General features: G+C 37.7%; 1 protein-coding gene across 4 annotated transcripts in view; it reads left to right on the top strand.

The window, feature by feature from the left end:
• The first annotated feature begins 3,460 nt into the window (after positions 1-3,460).
• The window catches only part of HACE1 (HECT domain and ankyrin repeat containing E3 ubiquitin protein ligase 1), a 101,679-nt gene continuing 86,400 nt past the window's right edge, over positions 3,461-18,739 (top strand). For 2 of the 4 annotated variants that reach the window (XM_045544090.1, XM_045544089.1), the window contains exons 1-4: positions 3,543-3,817; positions 13,358-13,412; positions 16,033-16,122; positions 17,182-17,286. In XM_045544090.1, the coding sequence (XP_045400046.1) occupies positions 3,742-3,817; positions 13,358-13,412; positions 16,033-16,122; positions 17,182-17,286 (326 nt within the window). In that variant the 5' untranslated portion in view covers positions 3,543-3,741. Of the gene's footprint in view, positions 3,818-13,357; positions 13,413-16,032; positions 16,123-17,181; positions 17,287-18,739 lie in introns of all 4 variants that reach the window. The other 2 variants (XM_045544088.1, XM_045544087.1) reach the window with 2 other exon arrangements.

Here is an 18,739-nt window from a genome sequence, read left to right as displayed (position 1 = left end):
TGACTAATTTTACATGTCAACTCTGAAGTATTTTTGGATGAAATTAATATTTAAATGGGTGAACTTTGGGTAAAGCAGATTGTGAGAGGTACTTGTTCAATTACTTGAAGGCCTGAATAGGACAAAAAGACTGGCCTCCTAGAGGAAGAGGGAATTTTTTAGCAGACTGATTCTGGACTTGATCTCTGCCATTGGCTATCCTTAGTCTTCAGCCTTCAACTGGAACTATACCACTGAGTCCCCTGGGTCTCGAGCCTGCTGGCCCACACTGCAGATTCTGGAATTGCCAGCTTCCACAATCATGTGAGCCAATTCCTTATAATAAATCTCTTACTATATATACACATTCTATTAGTTCTGTTTCTTTAGAGAACTCTGACGAATACATTATTAAACCATATTTTTTGGTTAATATTTACTAAGGTGTATCTTTTTTCCAATTCCTCTTGGAACTAGTGGTCTCTTAGAAACAGTAAATAGCTGTTTTGTTTTGCTTTTTCATATGTCAAAAATAAAATCAAAAGTCTGGTGCAGTGGCACCTCCTGGTAGTCCCAGCTATTGGGAGGCTGAGGCAGGAGGATTGCTTGAGCCCAGGAGTTCAAATCCACCTTGGGCAATATTGTGAGACCTCACTTCTAAAAATTAAATTAAATTTAAAAATCAGATCAAGTTAAGAAAAATTTAAAAGTTTATTGTCAGGAAAAATTTAATTGCACAATCTAAGAGACTTTGAACCAGCAGTAAGCAGCTCACCTTATTGCAGTTACAGCACAGTTTATAAAGCATAAAAGAGAAAGTACTTTGAACTTTTTCATGATTGGCTGTTATACATTAACTTTTTTTAGGGCAACCAATTATTTAGGCTGATTTGTCTGTATTTGTCTATAGCGATTGGTTTAACTGAATCATGCTAACAAGGACGTAAAGCTTACATTTTGTGTTTATGATTAGAGATAATGTTTTGGGGAAATGAAGATGGCTTAAGTTTTGGTTCATGGTTATGAACAGTTGGATTTGGGCATACCTAAACTGTGGCCTCCATTTTTATTTTCCTTTAACATATACAATCTAAGACCTCTGTGTTTTAACTGATGAGTTTATTATGTTTATATTTTCTGTGACTATAGATGGATTTAGACTTATTTCTACCAACTTATTTTGTGTTTTGTTTTTATGATTTTTCTTGGGTTTTTTTCATTCTCTCTTCCTGCCTTTTATTGAATTGATTGTTTTCTTCTTCTTCTTTCAAATGGAGAAACTTAAGCTTGGGTACCTCCAATAAAACCAATTTCCAGAAATAAAAAAACCAGATATAGAAAAAAGAAAGTTAAAACTCTCTGGACCACAGAAGAACCTAGGTTATTATGAGTGAAAAACTCTGTGCTTTTGAAATGGAACTTATGATACAAAGTGAACTTTTAAAGCTTCCATTTGATATTCTTGGTGTTGGTGTACACAAGACAAGTGAGAATGTCTTTGACTCTTTAGCTCATAATCTATAAGAAGCTATTTGACTTTTTCAGTGTCCTCCTGGGCAGCTTCCTTCTTGGTGAGGCAAACTTCCCTGTCTAGTATGGTAGGTTCCAGGCACATGTGGCTATTTAATTTAAATTAATTAGCTAAATTCATTACACTTAAATACAAATATAAAATTCAGTTGCACCAGCCATATCTCAAGCACTCAGTATCTCCATTTGCTTAGTGGCTATTATTTTGGACTGTGCAGATTATAGAACATGTTTATCATTGTAGAAAGTCCTATTGGACAGGAGGTGATAAGCTTATAGTAGTACTGCAGTTTCATATACGTTGGAGCAGAGCTATTTGGGAGATTGGATCATGCTGCAGAATTTAGAACTGACAATCTACAGCAGCATTCTGTAACGTTCTTCCAGTATCTTCTGCTCCAGTGGTTAACAGTGACCAGCATGAGGAACAAAGCCCACCATGGAGGCTATTAGGAGCTCCTGTCCTTACACACATACTTCAGGCTTGGTGCCCACAGGACACTGATTTATTTATATGGAGCAAAAGCCTAGGGAGCAATGGTGATAACAGGGTCTGAGGGACTAACTTCTGTACAGCAGTGGGAATTCTGACTTTTTGAATGATATAGGGAGGCCAAGCAAGGGTGGAGCATTTCCAGTTGAAGCCAGGTTGCAAAGGATTGGGCATGGATTAGATTGGCCTATAATACTTGACATTCTTTTGAAGCTCTGACCTCTCCCACGTTGTTGCCAGACTGGTTTAGGTCTCATCTGAACCAACTGGGTAGGTGAAGATTATGGAGGTCTGCCCTGAGCCTGTGGCACCACTGCCACAAGTGGTCCCGAGACATAGGATGGAATTGATTTAGGATGGCACTGGCAGGAAACACCCATGCCAGCCATCATCTGCCCCTTCATATTCTGGATGGGCAGTGAGACTCCCATTCTTCTTGGTTCACCAACATACATTATCAACATACATGTGCCTATTCATTGAACAGACAGCTTTGCCTCTGAGGGAGGAAAAGCTAAAAAAGACAAGCCTTTGCTTCTCTCTTACTTCAGCAGCATTTTAGCAGTCGTAATATATCCAAGAAGAAAAATTTCTTCCTTAACTTTTCATAGTGGTGTTAGTCAGGCTACCCAGATTGGATTACTTCTTTCAAGTTTCAGCCTCTCAAGTTTCTTTTTTAACCTGGCCTGTGCTGAACTTCTGTGCAGAGCTTGCAAATATGATTTTTCCCCACTGATTTTATTTCCATTAATTTCTTCTACACTTTGTAGGTATCTAAGATTTTTTGTAACTCACAAAAGTCAAATTCTTTGGAGTTCCCACGGTGATCTGTCATTACATTGACACTTCAGCATTGTAGCAAGTAAATGAAAATTTTCTTTCAGGCTGTCATCATTCATATCTTCCTCAGAGTTTCAACTTTGTGCCACGTGCCCTGGAAAGTACAGAGAAACAAGGCGCAAGATGAGTGGTGTTCCTGCCCTCATGAAGTCGCCCAGGAGAGACAAGTAATTAAGCTATTATGAAGTTACTTACAATGAAGGCAAAATCATATTTTGCTTTTCCATTTGTTTGATTTTATTACTCTTCAAATTTGACAAAGGAAAATACGACATTTAAACAGTTTATGTATCTGGAAACAAAGGTACCAACACAGTACTAGGAAGGTGGTCAAGGATTTAAGAACAATTGTGCAAATCCCAATCTGCTTTATGGGAGGAGAGTGACAGAGTTTGAGGAAGCTGCTCCTGTACGACTGCGGAGGCTAGGAGGAGTGTAGCTTGAGAGCACCCAACAAGTCTCTCCGGAGACTGCCCGGCACACACGACAGTGGCGCGCCTTCCCGCACACTCAGCCCTCGGCCCGGCCCGCGCTGGCGTCCAGGGCGCCGGGCTCCGGCGCACCCAGCGTGGCTCCGCCCCGGGCGCGCGGCTCCGCCGGCTGCAAACTACAGTTCCCAGAAGACCGTGCGAGCTCGGGAGGGAAGCGGCGGCGGCAGGAAAGGCGCGAGCGGCGGCGGCGGCGGGTGTCCCCTCGGTGGTCTATCAGGGAGCCGCCCGGCCCCCGAACGGAGATCGCGGCCCGGAGCAGCCCTCGCAGCCCTCGCAGCCCCCGCAGCCCTGGGCTCTGGCCGGGGTCAGCACGCGCCTCCGCCCGCTGGACGGGCCCGGGGCGAGATGTAGGGCTCTGGGTGCCGAGGCCGCCGCCGCGGCGAGGGGAGCGCGGAGGGCGCGCCGAGGATGGAGAGAGCGATGGAGCAGCTCAACCGCCTGACGCGCTCTCTGCGCCGCGCGCGCACCGTGGAGTTGCCCGAGGGTGAGCGGGGCCGGGGGCGGCCGGGCGGCTGGGGCTCGGCCACGTCAAGGTCCGGCGGAAAAACTAACCCGAAGCTGAGAATACGCCCACTTTTACTTTCCTCAGCTGGGAGGGCGGACCCGGACCCCGGCCCTCGCTGGCCCGCCGCTCCCGCCCACCCTGGCAGGTGGGAGTTTGCCAGACGGGCTGGGTCAGTGCGAGTCCCGCCGTCCCAGGTCTCTCTTCGACGGTCGGTTGGGGGGTTTGGGGAAGGGGCAGGAGTATCAGCCCGATGGCGGAGACCCGGATTCAGAAAACATTACACTTGCGGGCCATTTTACAGTCGTTGCTTGATGGAGACAGATGCTCCGAAGACATTATTTACTTTACGCTGCAGAGGGAGGGTTAAGCTTGCTTTTCTTTTCCTTTTTGTTTTTTAGATGTAGGGCGCTGCTTTGAAAATAGACAAACAAAAGGTTGTCAGACATCAAACAGGTACTCTTGAAGTACTGTGGGTGTCAACATACATACATACATTTTTCTTTAATGTGCATGACTGCCTTCCTTCTTCATTTATTCATCAGGCTTGGAGTGGGCTAGATGGGAACTAGGGCGCACCTACAAAGACGAGTAAGGCATGGTCCCTGCAGTTCAGGGCTCTTCGTTCTGTGTGCTAGGATTCCTTCAGGACAGGTAAAACTCTAGTAATAAAAGAGGCAAGAAAATGAGCCGTTTTGTTTGCAGCCTCATGAGTTCAGACAGACGTTTTAGTGGTGGTGGGAGACGGCAGTGCTGTCTTTAGGAGGCTTATGTCCGAGTGAGAGAAGGGTTAGGAGGGGGTCATGGCTTGTGAACTACTTTTTCTTAATTTCTTAAAGTAGTTTATCTTATTTCATTTTTTCAGAACTTACTTTGAATTGCTGCTGGGGAGGTTTGTAGGTCAGGGAAGGATGCCCAGGGGGAGAATCATGAAAGAAATGTGGGATTGGGTACTTTGGGGATAATTTTCTTGAAAAAATTTTCTCTAGTCTCTAGGATTCAGAATAGGGAAGATTTGTGGTGACTGTTTATAGAAAATAATTTGTATTTGTTACTTTGCATTAGCAAAGTGATTGACTTAGAATAGCCCTGATTTTAGTAACTAGATTCCATCTTCAGTTTTTTCTTTATTTTGTTTCCAACTTCCACCTTTGAATCCGTTTCTTAAGTTCTGCGCTTACTTACTTTCTATAGTCAAATTTTTGGTTTAGGTTGATGAAGAAGACTGCAAATATATTAATAGTTTTATTGACATTGCAATTTATATTGCTTTGTTTGAATCTGGATACTTTTTCAACATAAATGTGATTTAGAAGACTTTGATGATGTTTCCTCGTTTTAAAAGTAATATGTTTTCATTGCGGAAACTTTGGAAAATACAGAAAAATAGGAAAAGAAATCTGTCATTCCATCGTGCAGTAACAAACAGTGTTAACATTCTATTTTTCTTTCATTATTACTTCTTTTTCTTTTTCTAACAAATTAAGATCATGCTGCATATAGACTTTTATTTTGTGTTTAGAAAACATACCCATTTTTTTAATATCCTTAAATATGCTAAATGACTTGGGCAGAATTTTATAGAATGCATGTAACAACTGTTGAATCTAATTTTTTTTATAACTGATTTTATGAGGAACAGCTTTGTACTTAAAATTTAGGTTGCCTCTCTGAATGTTTCCTTAGGGTAAATTCTTAGAAGAAGAATAGGATCTAATTATGTCAACATTTTTAAGGCTCTAGGTATCAGTTTCTCAATTTACTCCTTGGAAAGTTTCACCAGCAGTCAGATGGTGCCTGGAAATCAAAACTTTTTTCCTTGTTCCTAGGCAATTTGTTTACATTTGTTTTTCTTTGATCATAATGAATTTGTTCATTTTGTTCCTTGAGTTTATCTTTATCCCTAAATTCTAATGACTGTTTTGAGTTCTCTGAGGTTGACTATTTCAATTTTGTCATATATAATATATTCTAATTATAAAAATCCACATTGTTGAGCTTATGTTTTACAGAAGCTCTGAGGTCTCTCTAAATTTAGAAAATAATTAGAATTTTTTGGCCATGATAGAATTAAGCAATCAATAAGCATCTAATCACAAATTATTAAAGTTGTAAAGTTTTTAGTCAGCTTTTACTCTAAAATTAATTTGTTACCCTCAATAGGATGAAACTGCAGATGTTTGGTTTAATGAATTGGATACTAGGGGGACACATTTATGTTTCCTTGGGATGGTGGAAACCAGAGTATTACCACTAAGTAATGTAGTACAGGTTGTTGAGTCATCTTAAGTAGGACTAACAGGAATATTCTTGTGAGAGAAAAAGAGGTGAAGGGAAAGAAATTACTTCAGGGTTATGGAGTCTAGTGGACTTTAAAAGGTTAGTGTATATTGTTTGCATACATGGAGAAAAATTTAAACTACTGCATTTATAGTGCATGTAGTTTGTTTAATAAAGTAATAGAATTTGAGCCCATTTTAACATGATGATTAGGATAATTGCCAGTTTTTAAAAAATTACTCCTGATAGTTTGAGGAGAATTTGTATACAGTATGTTGAATTTGAACTCGTTCTTTAAGATTTTCCTTTTACCAGTTGAGTTCCAAAACTGTATTAATAAAAATGGCCAACATAGCTGATAATGTGAAAGATTAAACTTTTTTTATCGCTCTGGAAACTTTAATTATATACTTAATCCTCAGGGTGTCTTCATGAGGGTGGAGAAGGAAGCATCTCACAACAAATTTTATTCTGACCTTTCTTAGTATAGTATTTCTTGGATAGTCTACTAATATCATAGTTGTGGTTATATATATTTTTATACTTATCTTTTAATTTATGTGACCCGTATTTTTATAAGGCTATGTGTGTCTTTAAAAATAAGATCTACATCTAAATTTTATCTAAATAAAAATCTTATAAATAAAACCAGTACAAACCTTATGATGCTCACTAATGCTCATTTAAAATTATGTAGTATCTTGATTTATACGTTTAAATTCACAATTAAGAGTATTTCTTTTTATGACTTTGTTTATTATGGAGTGACTTAATTGAAATTGTCATGGTTTAGAAGTTTAGATGTTTATTGGAGTGTGTATTATAGGATACATAAAGAATGTTGTCATGCCAAGGGTGGCTTAGTGCAGTGTTTTCAGTTCCTGGTGGTGACTCATTGATAGTTATTGAGAACAATTTAGGGGGTTGCAATCAGCATTTAAAAAAATGGAAGTGGATAAAATAAATTAGAATGTATTGCACATATTAAGAATAGTATTGTATAATAACCAAAAGGTCTATTATATATAATGTATACTGAGTCCACTGTAAGGAGTAGTAATGCAGGGGCTCTGGACTCAGCCACTTAATGACACCATTACACAGCTTGTTACTTAGTGCTTCAGTTTTCTCATTTGTAAAATGAGGGGATAATATTATAGTACCTACTCCATAAGGTGGTTGTGAGGATAAACAATATGGTATATATTTAAGATAATGGTTTCTAAATGTTGGTTATTAATTATTAGTATTATTAGGATTTATTAGTATTTTATTTTTATAGTGAGAAAGTTGTATCTCCATTCTGAACTTGTGAATATTGACTGGTACTAAATTGCTTTTCATGTATATAATCACAGATAGCAAAATAATGAACAAAAATATGAAAAATGGTAACTTTTTTCCATTTCCCCTGTAAATAACTCAGTCTGTATTTCTAAATATATAAATTATATTTTTCAAATACAATCAGTACCATTATTAAAGCCAACATACTTAACATAATTTTTTATTATTCTCAAATACCCAGTCCATGTTTAGTTTTTCCCTACTCAAAAATTGTCTCAAAAATGTCCTTTCACAGTATGTGAGCATTAAGAAAAAAAATAGTTATTAGCAATTTTTATACAGAGAATGAGTCATTTTGGATAATGACTTAAAATTTTATGAAAAAATGTTCAGCAGTTAAATGTGCTTATTCTGTTTTTAAGAAAAAATAAAGTTACATACTGTTTAAATAAGTGATTCTTTTTTTTTCCCCTCCCGTTCAGAAAATTCTCCAAAAGCTTTTATTCTTTTTTTTTTTTTTTTATTTCAGCTCATCATCGGGGTACGTAAGTTTAGGTCATATACATTGTCCATGTCCCGCCCATCCCCCCCGAGTCAGAGTCCCAAGCGCGTCCGTTCTCATTCTCCAGACAATGCGCCTGGCACTCATCATGTAGTCATACCTCCATCCCCTCCCCCCCCCACCTCCCCGGGTCTGCACCTTCAAGCATGACCATTCCCCAGAGGGTGCGAAACGCACTCATCATGTAGGCATACACCCATCCCCTCCCCCCACCCCCCATCCCAGTCTGATATCCAATTGGTATCCTTCCCTGATGTACATTTAGGTGATGATCAGGGAAACCAATTTTCTGGTGAGTACATGTGATGCTTGTTTTTCCATTCTTTGGATACTTCACTTAGTATAATGGGTTCCAGCTCTCTCCAGGAGAACCAAAGAGATGTCGTATCATCGTTATTTCTTATAGCTGAGTAGTACTCCATGGTATACATATACCACAGTTTACTAATCCCTTCATGGATTGATGGGCACTTGGGTTGTTTCCACATCTTTGCAATTGTGAATTGTGCTGCTATAAACATTCGGGTACAGGTGTCTTTGTTAAAGAATGATTTTTGTTCTTCTGGGTATATGCCCAATAATGGGATTGCTGGATCAAATGGTAGGTCTACTTGAATCTGTTGAAGGTATCTCCATATTGCTTTCCATAGGGGTTGCACTAGTTTGCATTCCCACCAGCAGTGTATGAGTGTTCCTGTCTCTCCGCATCCACGCCAACATGTGTTGTTTTGGGATTTTTTGATAAAGGCCATTCTCACCGGAGTTAAGTGGTATCTCATTGTGGTTTTGATTTGGATTTCCCTGATGATTAGGGATGTTGAGCATTTTTTGATACGTTTTTTGGCCATTCTTATGTCTTCTGTTGAAAAATTTCTATTCATGTCCTTTGCCCATTTTTTGATAGGATTGTTTGATTTTTTCTTGCTGATTTTCCTGAGTTCTAAATAGATTCTTGTTATCAGTCTTTTATCTGATGTGTAGTATGCGAAAATTTTTTCCCATTCTGTAGGCTGTCTGTTTATTTTCATGACTGTTTCTTTGGCTGTGCAGAAGCCTTTTAATTTAATCAGGTCCCATTCGTTTATTTTTGTTGTTGCTGCGATTGCCTTAGGGGTTTTCTTCATAAATTCTTTGCCTAGACCAATGTCTGTAAGAGTCTTTCCTACATTTTCTTCTAGAATTCTAATCGTTTCCCATTTAAGGTTTAAATCTGTTATCCACTGTAATTTGATTTTTGTGAGAGGTGAAATCTGTGGGTCCTGTTTCAGTCTTCTACATGTGGCTATCCAGTTTTCCCAGCACCATTTATTGAACAGGGACTCTTGTCCCCAGAGTATGTTTTTGTCTATTTTGTCAAAGATTAGATGGTTATATGAGGATGGTTTTATATTTGGGTTTTCTGTTCTGTTCCACTGGTCTGTGTCCCTGCCCTTGTGCCAATACCAAGCAGTTTTAAGCACCACAGCTTTGTAGTATAGTTTGAAGTCTGGCAAATCAGTACCTCCCATTTTGTTTAAAAGCTTTTATTCTTGAATCTTTGTCTTGGACCTGGTTTTTCCTTTGAGGTTTCTTTTCTTTTCTTTCTTTTTTTTTTTTAAGATTTTGTTGTGATGTGTGTTTTTATATTTTGCTTTTTGTTTAAGTTGTGCTGATACCAAACACATTCAGTTTTATAATCAGTACATTGGAAAGCTGGTATTGATGTAGAACCAGTACATAACTTTTGGTAAAGTGTAAATAAAAGGTGTGTTTACTCATTTTTCCTGAACACTGTGTTGGTAATGTGCATCATGACAATTTCCAGTGAGGGTAAGCTGGAGCTGGTTGGACTTAGACTGAGGAAGCCACTTTTCCTGTGATCTGCAATGTGTAATCACAAGTCCAGAGAGCTTTATGGAGGAGGGAGGGGCGGAGCACTTACTCATTTTGTATTTGTTAATGGAGGATGTAATCTTTTCATAGATGCTGGAACTAGAGTGCATTTGTTAGATGCTAAGGGTTTGAGCTTTACACAAAATGTTTTCATCTGTATTTGTTATTGTCTACGATATATTTGAATTTTAGGGCAGCATATTAAGATACAGTGGCCTGTTATGTCTTGAAAATACTTGTTTTTGCCTCTTCCAGTCATACTGCATTCTGTGGGTCAGTTAGAACAGCTTCTCCACCTTATTTGGATAATGATACATTGAACCAAGAGTGTAGATTTATAACTGTAACCTTCGAAAGAGAAAGAAATATTTGGGGTCTATAAAAAATAGTCATACCAAAATAGACTGTGACACTTTTGTTAAGCAAGGTTTTGTGTTTTAAATATTTTCTGTGTCCTGAATAATTTCCAATAATCCACATTCCCTATAATGCAATAAAAACTAGTATATTTTAAAAAAATGTCCTTTCACAGTTGATTTTTTTGAATTAGTATCCATACATGGGCCACACATTATATTTGGTTGATTTGTCTCTTAAGACTCTCTTAATCTATAACAGTTCCTCCTGCTTTTATTTTTTATTTTTTATTTTTTTTGAGGCAGAGTCTCGCTTTGTTGCCCAGGCTAGAGTGAGTGCTGTGGCGTCAGCTTAGCTCACAGCAACCTCAAACTCCTGGGCTCAAGTGATCCTCCTGCCTCAGCCTCCCAAGTAGCTGGGCCTATGGGCATGCGCCACCATGCCCAGCTAGTATTTTCTATATATATTTTTAGTTGTCCAGATAATTTCTTTCTATTTTTAGTAGAGACAGGGTCTCACTCTTGCTCAGGCTGGTCTCGAACTTCTGTCCTTGAGTGATCCTCCCGCCTCAGTCTCCCAGAGTGCTAGGATTATAGGCGTGAGCCACCGTGCCCAGCCTCCTCCTGCTTTTATTAAAAAAAATTTTTTTAAGTAACTTTAGACTTGTAGAAAAGTTGTGTAAATAGTAGAGTTCCCATATACCCTTCACCCAGCTTTCCCTAAGGTTAACATATTGCAGTTATCAAAACTAAGAAATTAACATTTGTGTAATACTGTTAACTATACTGCAGACTTTCTTAGAACTTCACAAGTTTTCCCACTAATGTCTTTTTTCTATTTTAGGTTCCAATCCAGGATGCCACGTTGTATTTAGTTATATTTCTTTAGTCTCCCCCAAGCTGTGGTAGTTCTTCAGTCTTTCCTTGTATTCAATGGCCTTGAGACTTTTAAAGAGGAATGGTCAGGTATTTTGTTTAATTCCTCTTAGTTTGGATTTATCTGATGTTTTCTCATGATTAGATTGAAGGTATGCATTTTTGGCAAAAACAGTAGTCTGCCCTCATCTGGGCTTCTCATTCCATGGTTTCAATTACTCATGGAATGGTACAATAAGATAGTTTGAGAGAGAGAGAGATACCATATTTGCATAAGTTTTGTTGCAGTATATTACTGTATATTACTATAATTGTTCTATTACTAGTTATTATTGATCTTTTACTGTGCCTAATTTATAAATTAAACTTTATCATAGGTATGTATGTATGTATAGGAAAAAAAATAGTATATATAGGGTTTTGTACTATCTACAGTTTCAGGTATCCACTAGGGGTCTTGGAATGTATCCCCTGCACATTTTTGTTTAATTCCCTTTAGCTTGGATTTGTCTAATGTTTTCTCATGATTAGATTGAAGTTATGCATTTTCGGTAAGAACTACTGTACTGCTGTACTAAGAGGGAACACTGCACTACAAAAGTGATGTGCTATTCTCACTGGGTCATATCAGTAACTGCATAATATTTATATGTATTTCTAGTGATGTTACCCTTTGTAAGTTGATTAAAATGGTAGCTGTTGGGTTCTTCACTTTAAATTTACCATTTTTCCTTCACAATTAGTTAGTATTTTTTGTAGATACTTTGATACCATGCAAATATTGTTTCTCAAACTTTAACCTATTAACTTAGCATAAGTATTAACTTTTCATTTATTTGTTTATTTTGAGACGGTCTCAGTATTAACTTTTAAAAGAGCTTAGTGGGGGTTGTCAGGGTTACTTCTCTGTAAATAATTTATTAAAAAACATAAACTGGGCTGGATGCAGTGGCCCATGCCTGTAATCCTAGCACTTTGGGAGGTTGAGGTAGGAGGATTGCTTGAGGCCAGGAGTTTGAAACCAGCCTGGGCAACACAGCAAGACCTTGCCTCTGTAAAAAATACAAAAATCAGGTGGGTGTGTTGGCGCACAACTGTAGTCCCAGGTAGTCAGGAGGCTGAAGCAGGAGGATTGCTTGAGCCCAGGACTTCAAGGTTACAGTGAGCTATAGCCACTGCAATCCAACCTGGGTGACAAGAGTAAGACCTCATCTCTAGAAACAAAAAATTAAAAATTAAAAACATAACTCTCCAATATGCGTTGAATTGAGAAATGACCATTTGTAATATGTAAAAATCAAAACACTAGCTAGAATGTACGTATAATATGGCATCATAGATGTTGATTTTTAATGTTTTCTTTTAGATTATGTTTTTGCGAATTTATTCTATTAAAGATACTGTCTTAGTCCATTTTCTGCTGCTATGACAGAATACCATGGACTGGATAATTTATAAAGAAAAGAAATTTATTTCTTACAGTTCTGGAGGATGGGAAGTCCAAGAGCATGGTGCTAGTATCTGGTGAGGATCATCTATCCCATAGTGGAAAGTGGAGGGGCAAGAGAGGACAAGAAAGGAAGGATGAGAGGAAAAGGGTGCCAAACTCAGGATGACTAACTGACATTAATTCATTCATGAGGGTAGAGCCCTCATGGCCCATTTGCCTCCCAGAGGCCTTGCCTTTTAACATCACCACAATGGCAATCAAGTTTCCAACATATGAACTTTTGGGGGACACATTCAAACGATAGCAAATATGAATAAAAATGTTATAAGGAATATAAAGTGATAAGTAAAATTAAAACTTCGATGCTGTTTCATGAAAGCTTCTAAAATAATTTCTTTTATAATAATATTGGCAAGAAGCAAGTACTATGCATATTTAAGGTTTTCAAATTATTTTAGCGTATATATCTTTAATATCCATATATACTTAAAATTCCCCCACACTACATATGAGTAAGATAAAACATGATGTCTATAAACACCCTTTGAAAGTAAAAGAAATTTCAGTCGTTAAATCTACAGAAAATATTAGGTCTTTTATTTTCCTTTTACATCCAGAAGCTAAGCTCTTTTGTGATGATATGGAAGGGGTGAGCAGTAGAACGGATGAGAGATCCTTCACTATTTCAAATTTTGCAGTACGTCTGGTTTTCTGCACTATTTCCTCTTCTACCTCTCCTCCTCATGTTTTATGTAAAAAGAAAACTCTAAAGTAATTGTTAAGAATCACCCCTTAGAAAAAGTAGGAGATAATTATTTTTCTGTTTTTTTTCCCCTCAGATAATGAAACTGCTGTTTATACATTAATGCCAATGGTTATGGCTGATCAACACAGGTGGGTGCTTGTTTCATAAATTATGCTTTTTAAGAAGTGTAAGTTCTAAATGTGTACACGTGCAGGCAAATACAGACAGACACAGTTTGGACATAGATGTTGCCTGAGGCAAGTTGTTTGATCTGTCAGTTACAATTTTTTGCTGTGAAATAAAGAATGTGTTTTTCTAAGATCCATGTTAGCTGTAAAATTTTATAGTAAGAGATTTTCTGAATGAATAATCAGGTATTAAGTCAGGTATATGGTTATTAAGTATGAAATATCCAATTTCCTTAAATACTAAGTTTTATAGTTGATATCTCTGAGATTTCACTTTGACACTTCTTGTTTTACTTTGCTGTGAAGGTACATCCTCATTCTTTCAAATGCACAGTTTGGGTTTTGATTATCTTTCACTTTTTTTTTTTTTTCTGAGACAGAGTCTTGCTCTGTTGCCCGGGCTAGAGTGAGTACCGTGGCATCAGCCTAGCTCACAGCAACCTCAAACTCCTGGGCTTAAGCAATCCTTCTGCCTCAGCCTCCCGAGTAGCTGGGACTACAGGCATGCGCCACCATGCCCGGCTAATTTTTTGTATATATATTTTTAGTTGTCCAGATAATTTTTATTTCTATTTTTAGTAGAGACGGGGTCTCGCTCAGGCTGGTCTCGAACTCCTGACCTCGAGCGATCCACCCGCCTTGGCCTCCCAGAGTGCTAGGATTACAGGCGTGAGCCACCGCGCCCGGCCTCTTTCACTTTTTTTTTAGAGCAATTTTTGTGAAGCCATGGATAAGTCAAAAATTGGTTTTATTTTCGAATACGAGTTCCGTTGTGGAACCAGTGTAGTCCAGACAGCTTGACATATTAATGAAGTGTTTGGGAAGGATGTGGCTAATGAATGCACAGTATGTTGATGGTTTGAGAAGTTCTGTTTTGGTGATTTTAATCTTGAAAGTGAGCCAGGTGGGTGACCTGAGACCGAGGTGTATAATGATGAGCTGAAAGCTGTAGTGGAAGCGAATCCATCGCAACCTATATGTGAATTAGCAGCAAGGTTTGACGTTGCTATTCCAACAATATTGGACCAATTGAAACAAATAAGCAAGGTAAAGAAGCTGAATTGATGGGTACCACATGAATTAAACAAGTGTCAGAAGAGAAATCATCTCAAAGCTTGCCTTTCTTTGTAGTCACAACATAAAGGTGAACCATTTCTATACTGTATTGTTACATGTGATGAAAAATGGATTCTTTTTGACAATCGCAAGCATTTGGCACAATGATTGGATAAAGATGAAGTGCTGACAGTTCAAAACCCAATGTTTATCAACAAAAGCTAATAGTGTCTGTTTGGTGGTCCAGTGCTAGTATTCTCCACTATAACTTCATGAAATCTGATCAGTTGGTTACAGCAGATGTCTCCTGCAACCAGTTGGATGAAATGATGATGATGCTTGTGATTAAGCAGCTAAAATTGGTCAATAGAGACAGGACAATCCTCTTGCAAGGCAACGCTTGATCACATGTCGCACAAACAACACTGCTCCAACTGCAGAGGCTGGACTTGGAAACTCTCTATCATCCACCATATTCACCAGACCTTGCACCAACTGACTACCACTTCTTCCAGGCTTTGGACTACTTCTTGCAAGGAAAAATATTCAATTCTCAACAAGCTGTGGAAAACACCTTTTGCAATTTTATTGCCACTCTCCAGCCTTCTTCGCTGCTTGCATAAACAAGCTACTATTAAGAGGGCACAGCTGTGTTGATAGTTTAGGCACATACTTTAATTAATTGTACTGCTTCTTATTTGAGATACAATAAACAACACTTTTGAAATCAGACATTTCATATTTAATGACTTAATTTTTCTTTTTTTTTTTGGTCACTGACAGAAAAAAATATTGGGATGATTTCTTTTAGAGGTCACACTACTGATCTTTATAACAAAAGGTTAGGGCTGAGGGATACCTTATTTCCCTTATGTGACCCTACGTTGATGTTCTTTTTATTGATGTAGTGTTAACCCTCTTTTTACAGGGGCATGAATGAGATACAGCTGTTTGGCTTTGTGGGAGGGGGTGTTTATACTTGAAGCAGTTGGCTGTGCTGTAGTTAGCCATTGGGTATTTTGGTATAATGAGAAGAATGTGAAGAGAAACTATTTTGAAACAAGTTTAAAATATACATTATTTTTTGCTGTAAATTTTCCTGTCTGGTATAATTAAAAAATGTTTTTGTCTGATTTTCTTTATCTGGCCAAGCATTAATATAGGTAGCTCAACTTTTGGCAATGGGAGCAGCCAGGCCTTATGCCCTTTGTTTCTCAAGCATCTAGGGAGAGCTGAAACCAACTTTCTCTGTTAGTGTCTTCAGAGCAGGTTATGTAGCACTGGCTGAGTGGGAGATGAAGAAACCTTCAGTGCCAGTTTATTGGTCAAGGAATTTGGTTTTTGAATGATACTGTGCTGGCTGCCATACTAAGAGAATAGTAAATAGGCTAGAAAATAGCCTTGTTTTTTGATTGGTATGGGATAGAACTGTTTGAAGAATTAAAGAGCTGTTAAATTGATTTATTGTGTTTTTAAAAACTTTTTTTAACATATTGATTCCTCTTTTCATATTTTTTGGGCATAGGTCTGTTTCTGAACTGCTGTCAAATTCAAAATTTGATGTCAATTATGCATTTGGACGTGTGAAAAGAAGCTTACTTCACATTGCAGCAAAGTAAGACTCTAAAGATATTGTGGGTTCAACTCTAGTCTAGAGCAAGGATCAATAAGCTTTGAGTCAGCATTTTCTCACAGTATTTACGGGGAGACATGAGAACAGATGGATTAGTAATTCTTTGTCCTGTGTAGGGCATAGTGTGTTATGCATTCTGTCTCTTGAAAAATTAACTTGGAGATTGGACTCAAGTCTCATTCATGTCCCCATTGTTCTAGATTGGATCAGAGTAGGTTAGGCATGGGGATTGTCTTTCCTGGATGTACTCAAAGGGTATGTTCACCAACATTTTCCTTTTATCCCACCAATATGGATTTTCACATGCTAACTGCATGTGAAGTGATTGGTTTTATATTTTTTACCTAGGTGGGAGGATGATTTTTATCCTTAGTCTTCTAGTGTGTCTTCTAGTATGTAATCAACCAGTTAACTAATTGATATTTATCTTCTTTTTGGAATTTAAGTAGGTGTGTTGAAATTAATTGTTCATGATTAATTTGGCTTCTAGAAGGTGAAAAAGTTGAGAGTACTGTATAGTTTCTCTCATAAACTAACACTTTATTTTACTTTATTTGAATTTCTCAAATACTTTATAGTTTTCGTAGTACAGTGTACCATCTTGAAAGTAGAGAATATTTACTATTTGTGACTGAAGTTAAATTGTAGGTGCAATATGAACCTTAAAAATAGGCGGGTGGATCGCTCGAGGTCAGGAGTTCGAGACCAGCCTGAGCGAGACTCCGTCTCTACTAAAAATAGAAATAAATTATCTGGACAACTAAAAATATATATAGAAAAAATTAGCCGGGCATGGTGGCGCATACCTGTAGTCCCAGCTACTCAGGAGGCTGAGGCAGTAGGATCGCTTAAGCCCAGGAGTTTGAGGATGCTGTGAGCTAGGCTGACGCCACGGCACTCACTCTAGCCTGGGCAACAAAGTGAGACTCTGCCTCAAAAAAAAAAAAATGTGTTTAATAGAATTTTTTGCTTTTTAATTAAGCTGTGTTAAATGTGGCTGTTCGTTGAATGTATCTGAACTGTATTTTAATATTGTTTTAGTTGTGGATCAGTGGAGTGTTTGGTTCTGCTGTTAAAGAAAGGAGCAAATCCTAACTATCAAGATATTTCAGGCTGTACACCCCTTCATTTGGCAGCTAGAAATGGGTAAATATTTAGTTTCCTTGAGTAACTTAAGTTTTATTATCATTTATGACTAACAGTATTCAGAGTATTCTACCTTGATTTGATGATTCCCCCCCCCAGTATTTGCCTTGGGAAAAACTACAAAAATGATGTCTATGTTTTGTTTCCTATAATTTTTTGTCTCTCAAGGATATTATTGGTAAGTCTATTCCTTCCTCTTTAAAGTGGGTCTTGGGTCATTATATTCACTTTTTTTTTTTTTTTTTTTTGAGACAGAGTCTCGCTGTGTTGCCCGGGCTAGAGTGAGTGCCGTGGCATCAGCCTAGCTCACAGCAACCTTAAACTCCTGGGCTTAAGCGATCCTACTGCCTCAGCCTCCCGAGTAGCTGGGACTACAGGCATGCGCCACCATGCCTGGCTAATTTTTTCTATACATATTTTTAGTTGGCCAGATAATTTATTTCTATTTTTAGTAGAGATGAGGTCTCGCTCTTACTCAGGCTGGTCTGGAACTCCTGACCTCGAGCAATCCACCCGCCTCGACCTCCAGAGTGCTAGGATTACAGGCGTGAGCCACCACGCCCGGCTATATTCACTTTTTAAATAACTATCTTATTTAATAATTTATTAAATTGTTCACTAATATTTTTCTTCTTGAAGATATATTTGTGGAAGCTCATTTTTACTTGTTTTTAATGACATTTTCTGAAAAGCATAATTTTTACTTGTTTTTTGGTGTGCTTTTTCCTGCTAATCTTTGCCACTCCTAACTCCATGGCTTATTTTTCAAATTGCTTGTTTAGTTAATTTTATTAATGGAATTAAAGACAGTGAATATAAAGTACCCAGTTTATTTATAATTATTTGAGAATGAACTATACTAAAATAAGCTTTCTAGATGGTAGGGGTAGCTTACTCTTTTCAGGTTAACACTATTTTTCATTTTAACTATGACAAAAGTTTTGTAAATAAATAATGTGCTTAAAATTTTTTTTAAAAAGTCATATTTCTAAAAAGCAAAAAACTTAAAAATGGCATATTAAATATATTTTTATGTTCTCCTAACTCTGGTCATCATTATGAATATCATTATGTTATTGTATGCTATTTTAAGCCCTAGTATACTTTCTATGTTTTTTTCCTTTCCTTTTCTACCAGCAATTTCAGGTGACACATCTCAGAGCCTGCCTCCTCCATTGTTTTTCACTTCTTAAAATTCTGTTGGTCTGAGAAATCAGACCAAAATGATTAGAATTATGTTTAAAATGAAAATAAGTAGTTTTTGATTCAGGGCTTGAGGAACTTATGTTTCATAAACCTTGTTTAAACTTCTCTATGGAAGTATATTCTTAACTGTATTTCTTTGGTTACTCTTGAAGATATTTTTGTTTCTTATTCTGAACTGGGATTCTAGCTATTTTAGATGGCTGCCTAAGTGAGATGAATGTAAAGCTAAAATTGTCCATTGCAAATC

Source organism: Lemur catta, chromosome 2 (genome assembly GCF_020740605.2).
Source record: "Lemur catta isolate mLemCat1 chromosome 2, mLemCat1.pri, whole genome shotgun sequence".
Lineage (NCBI taxonomy): Eukaryota > Metazoa > Chordata > Mammalia > Primates > Lemuridae > Lemur > Lemur catta.
The sequence above is the reverse complement of the archived record's forward strand: the minus strand, read 5'-3'. Positions and strand labels throughout refer to the sequence as shown.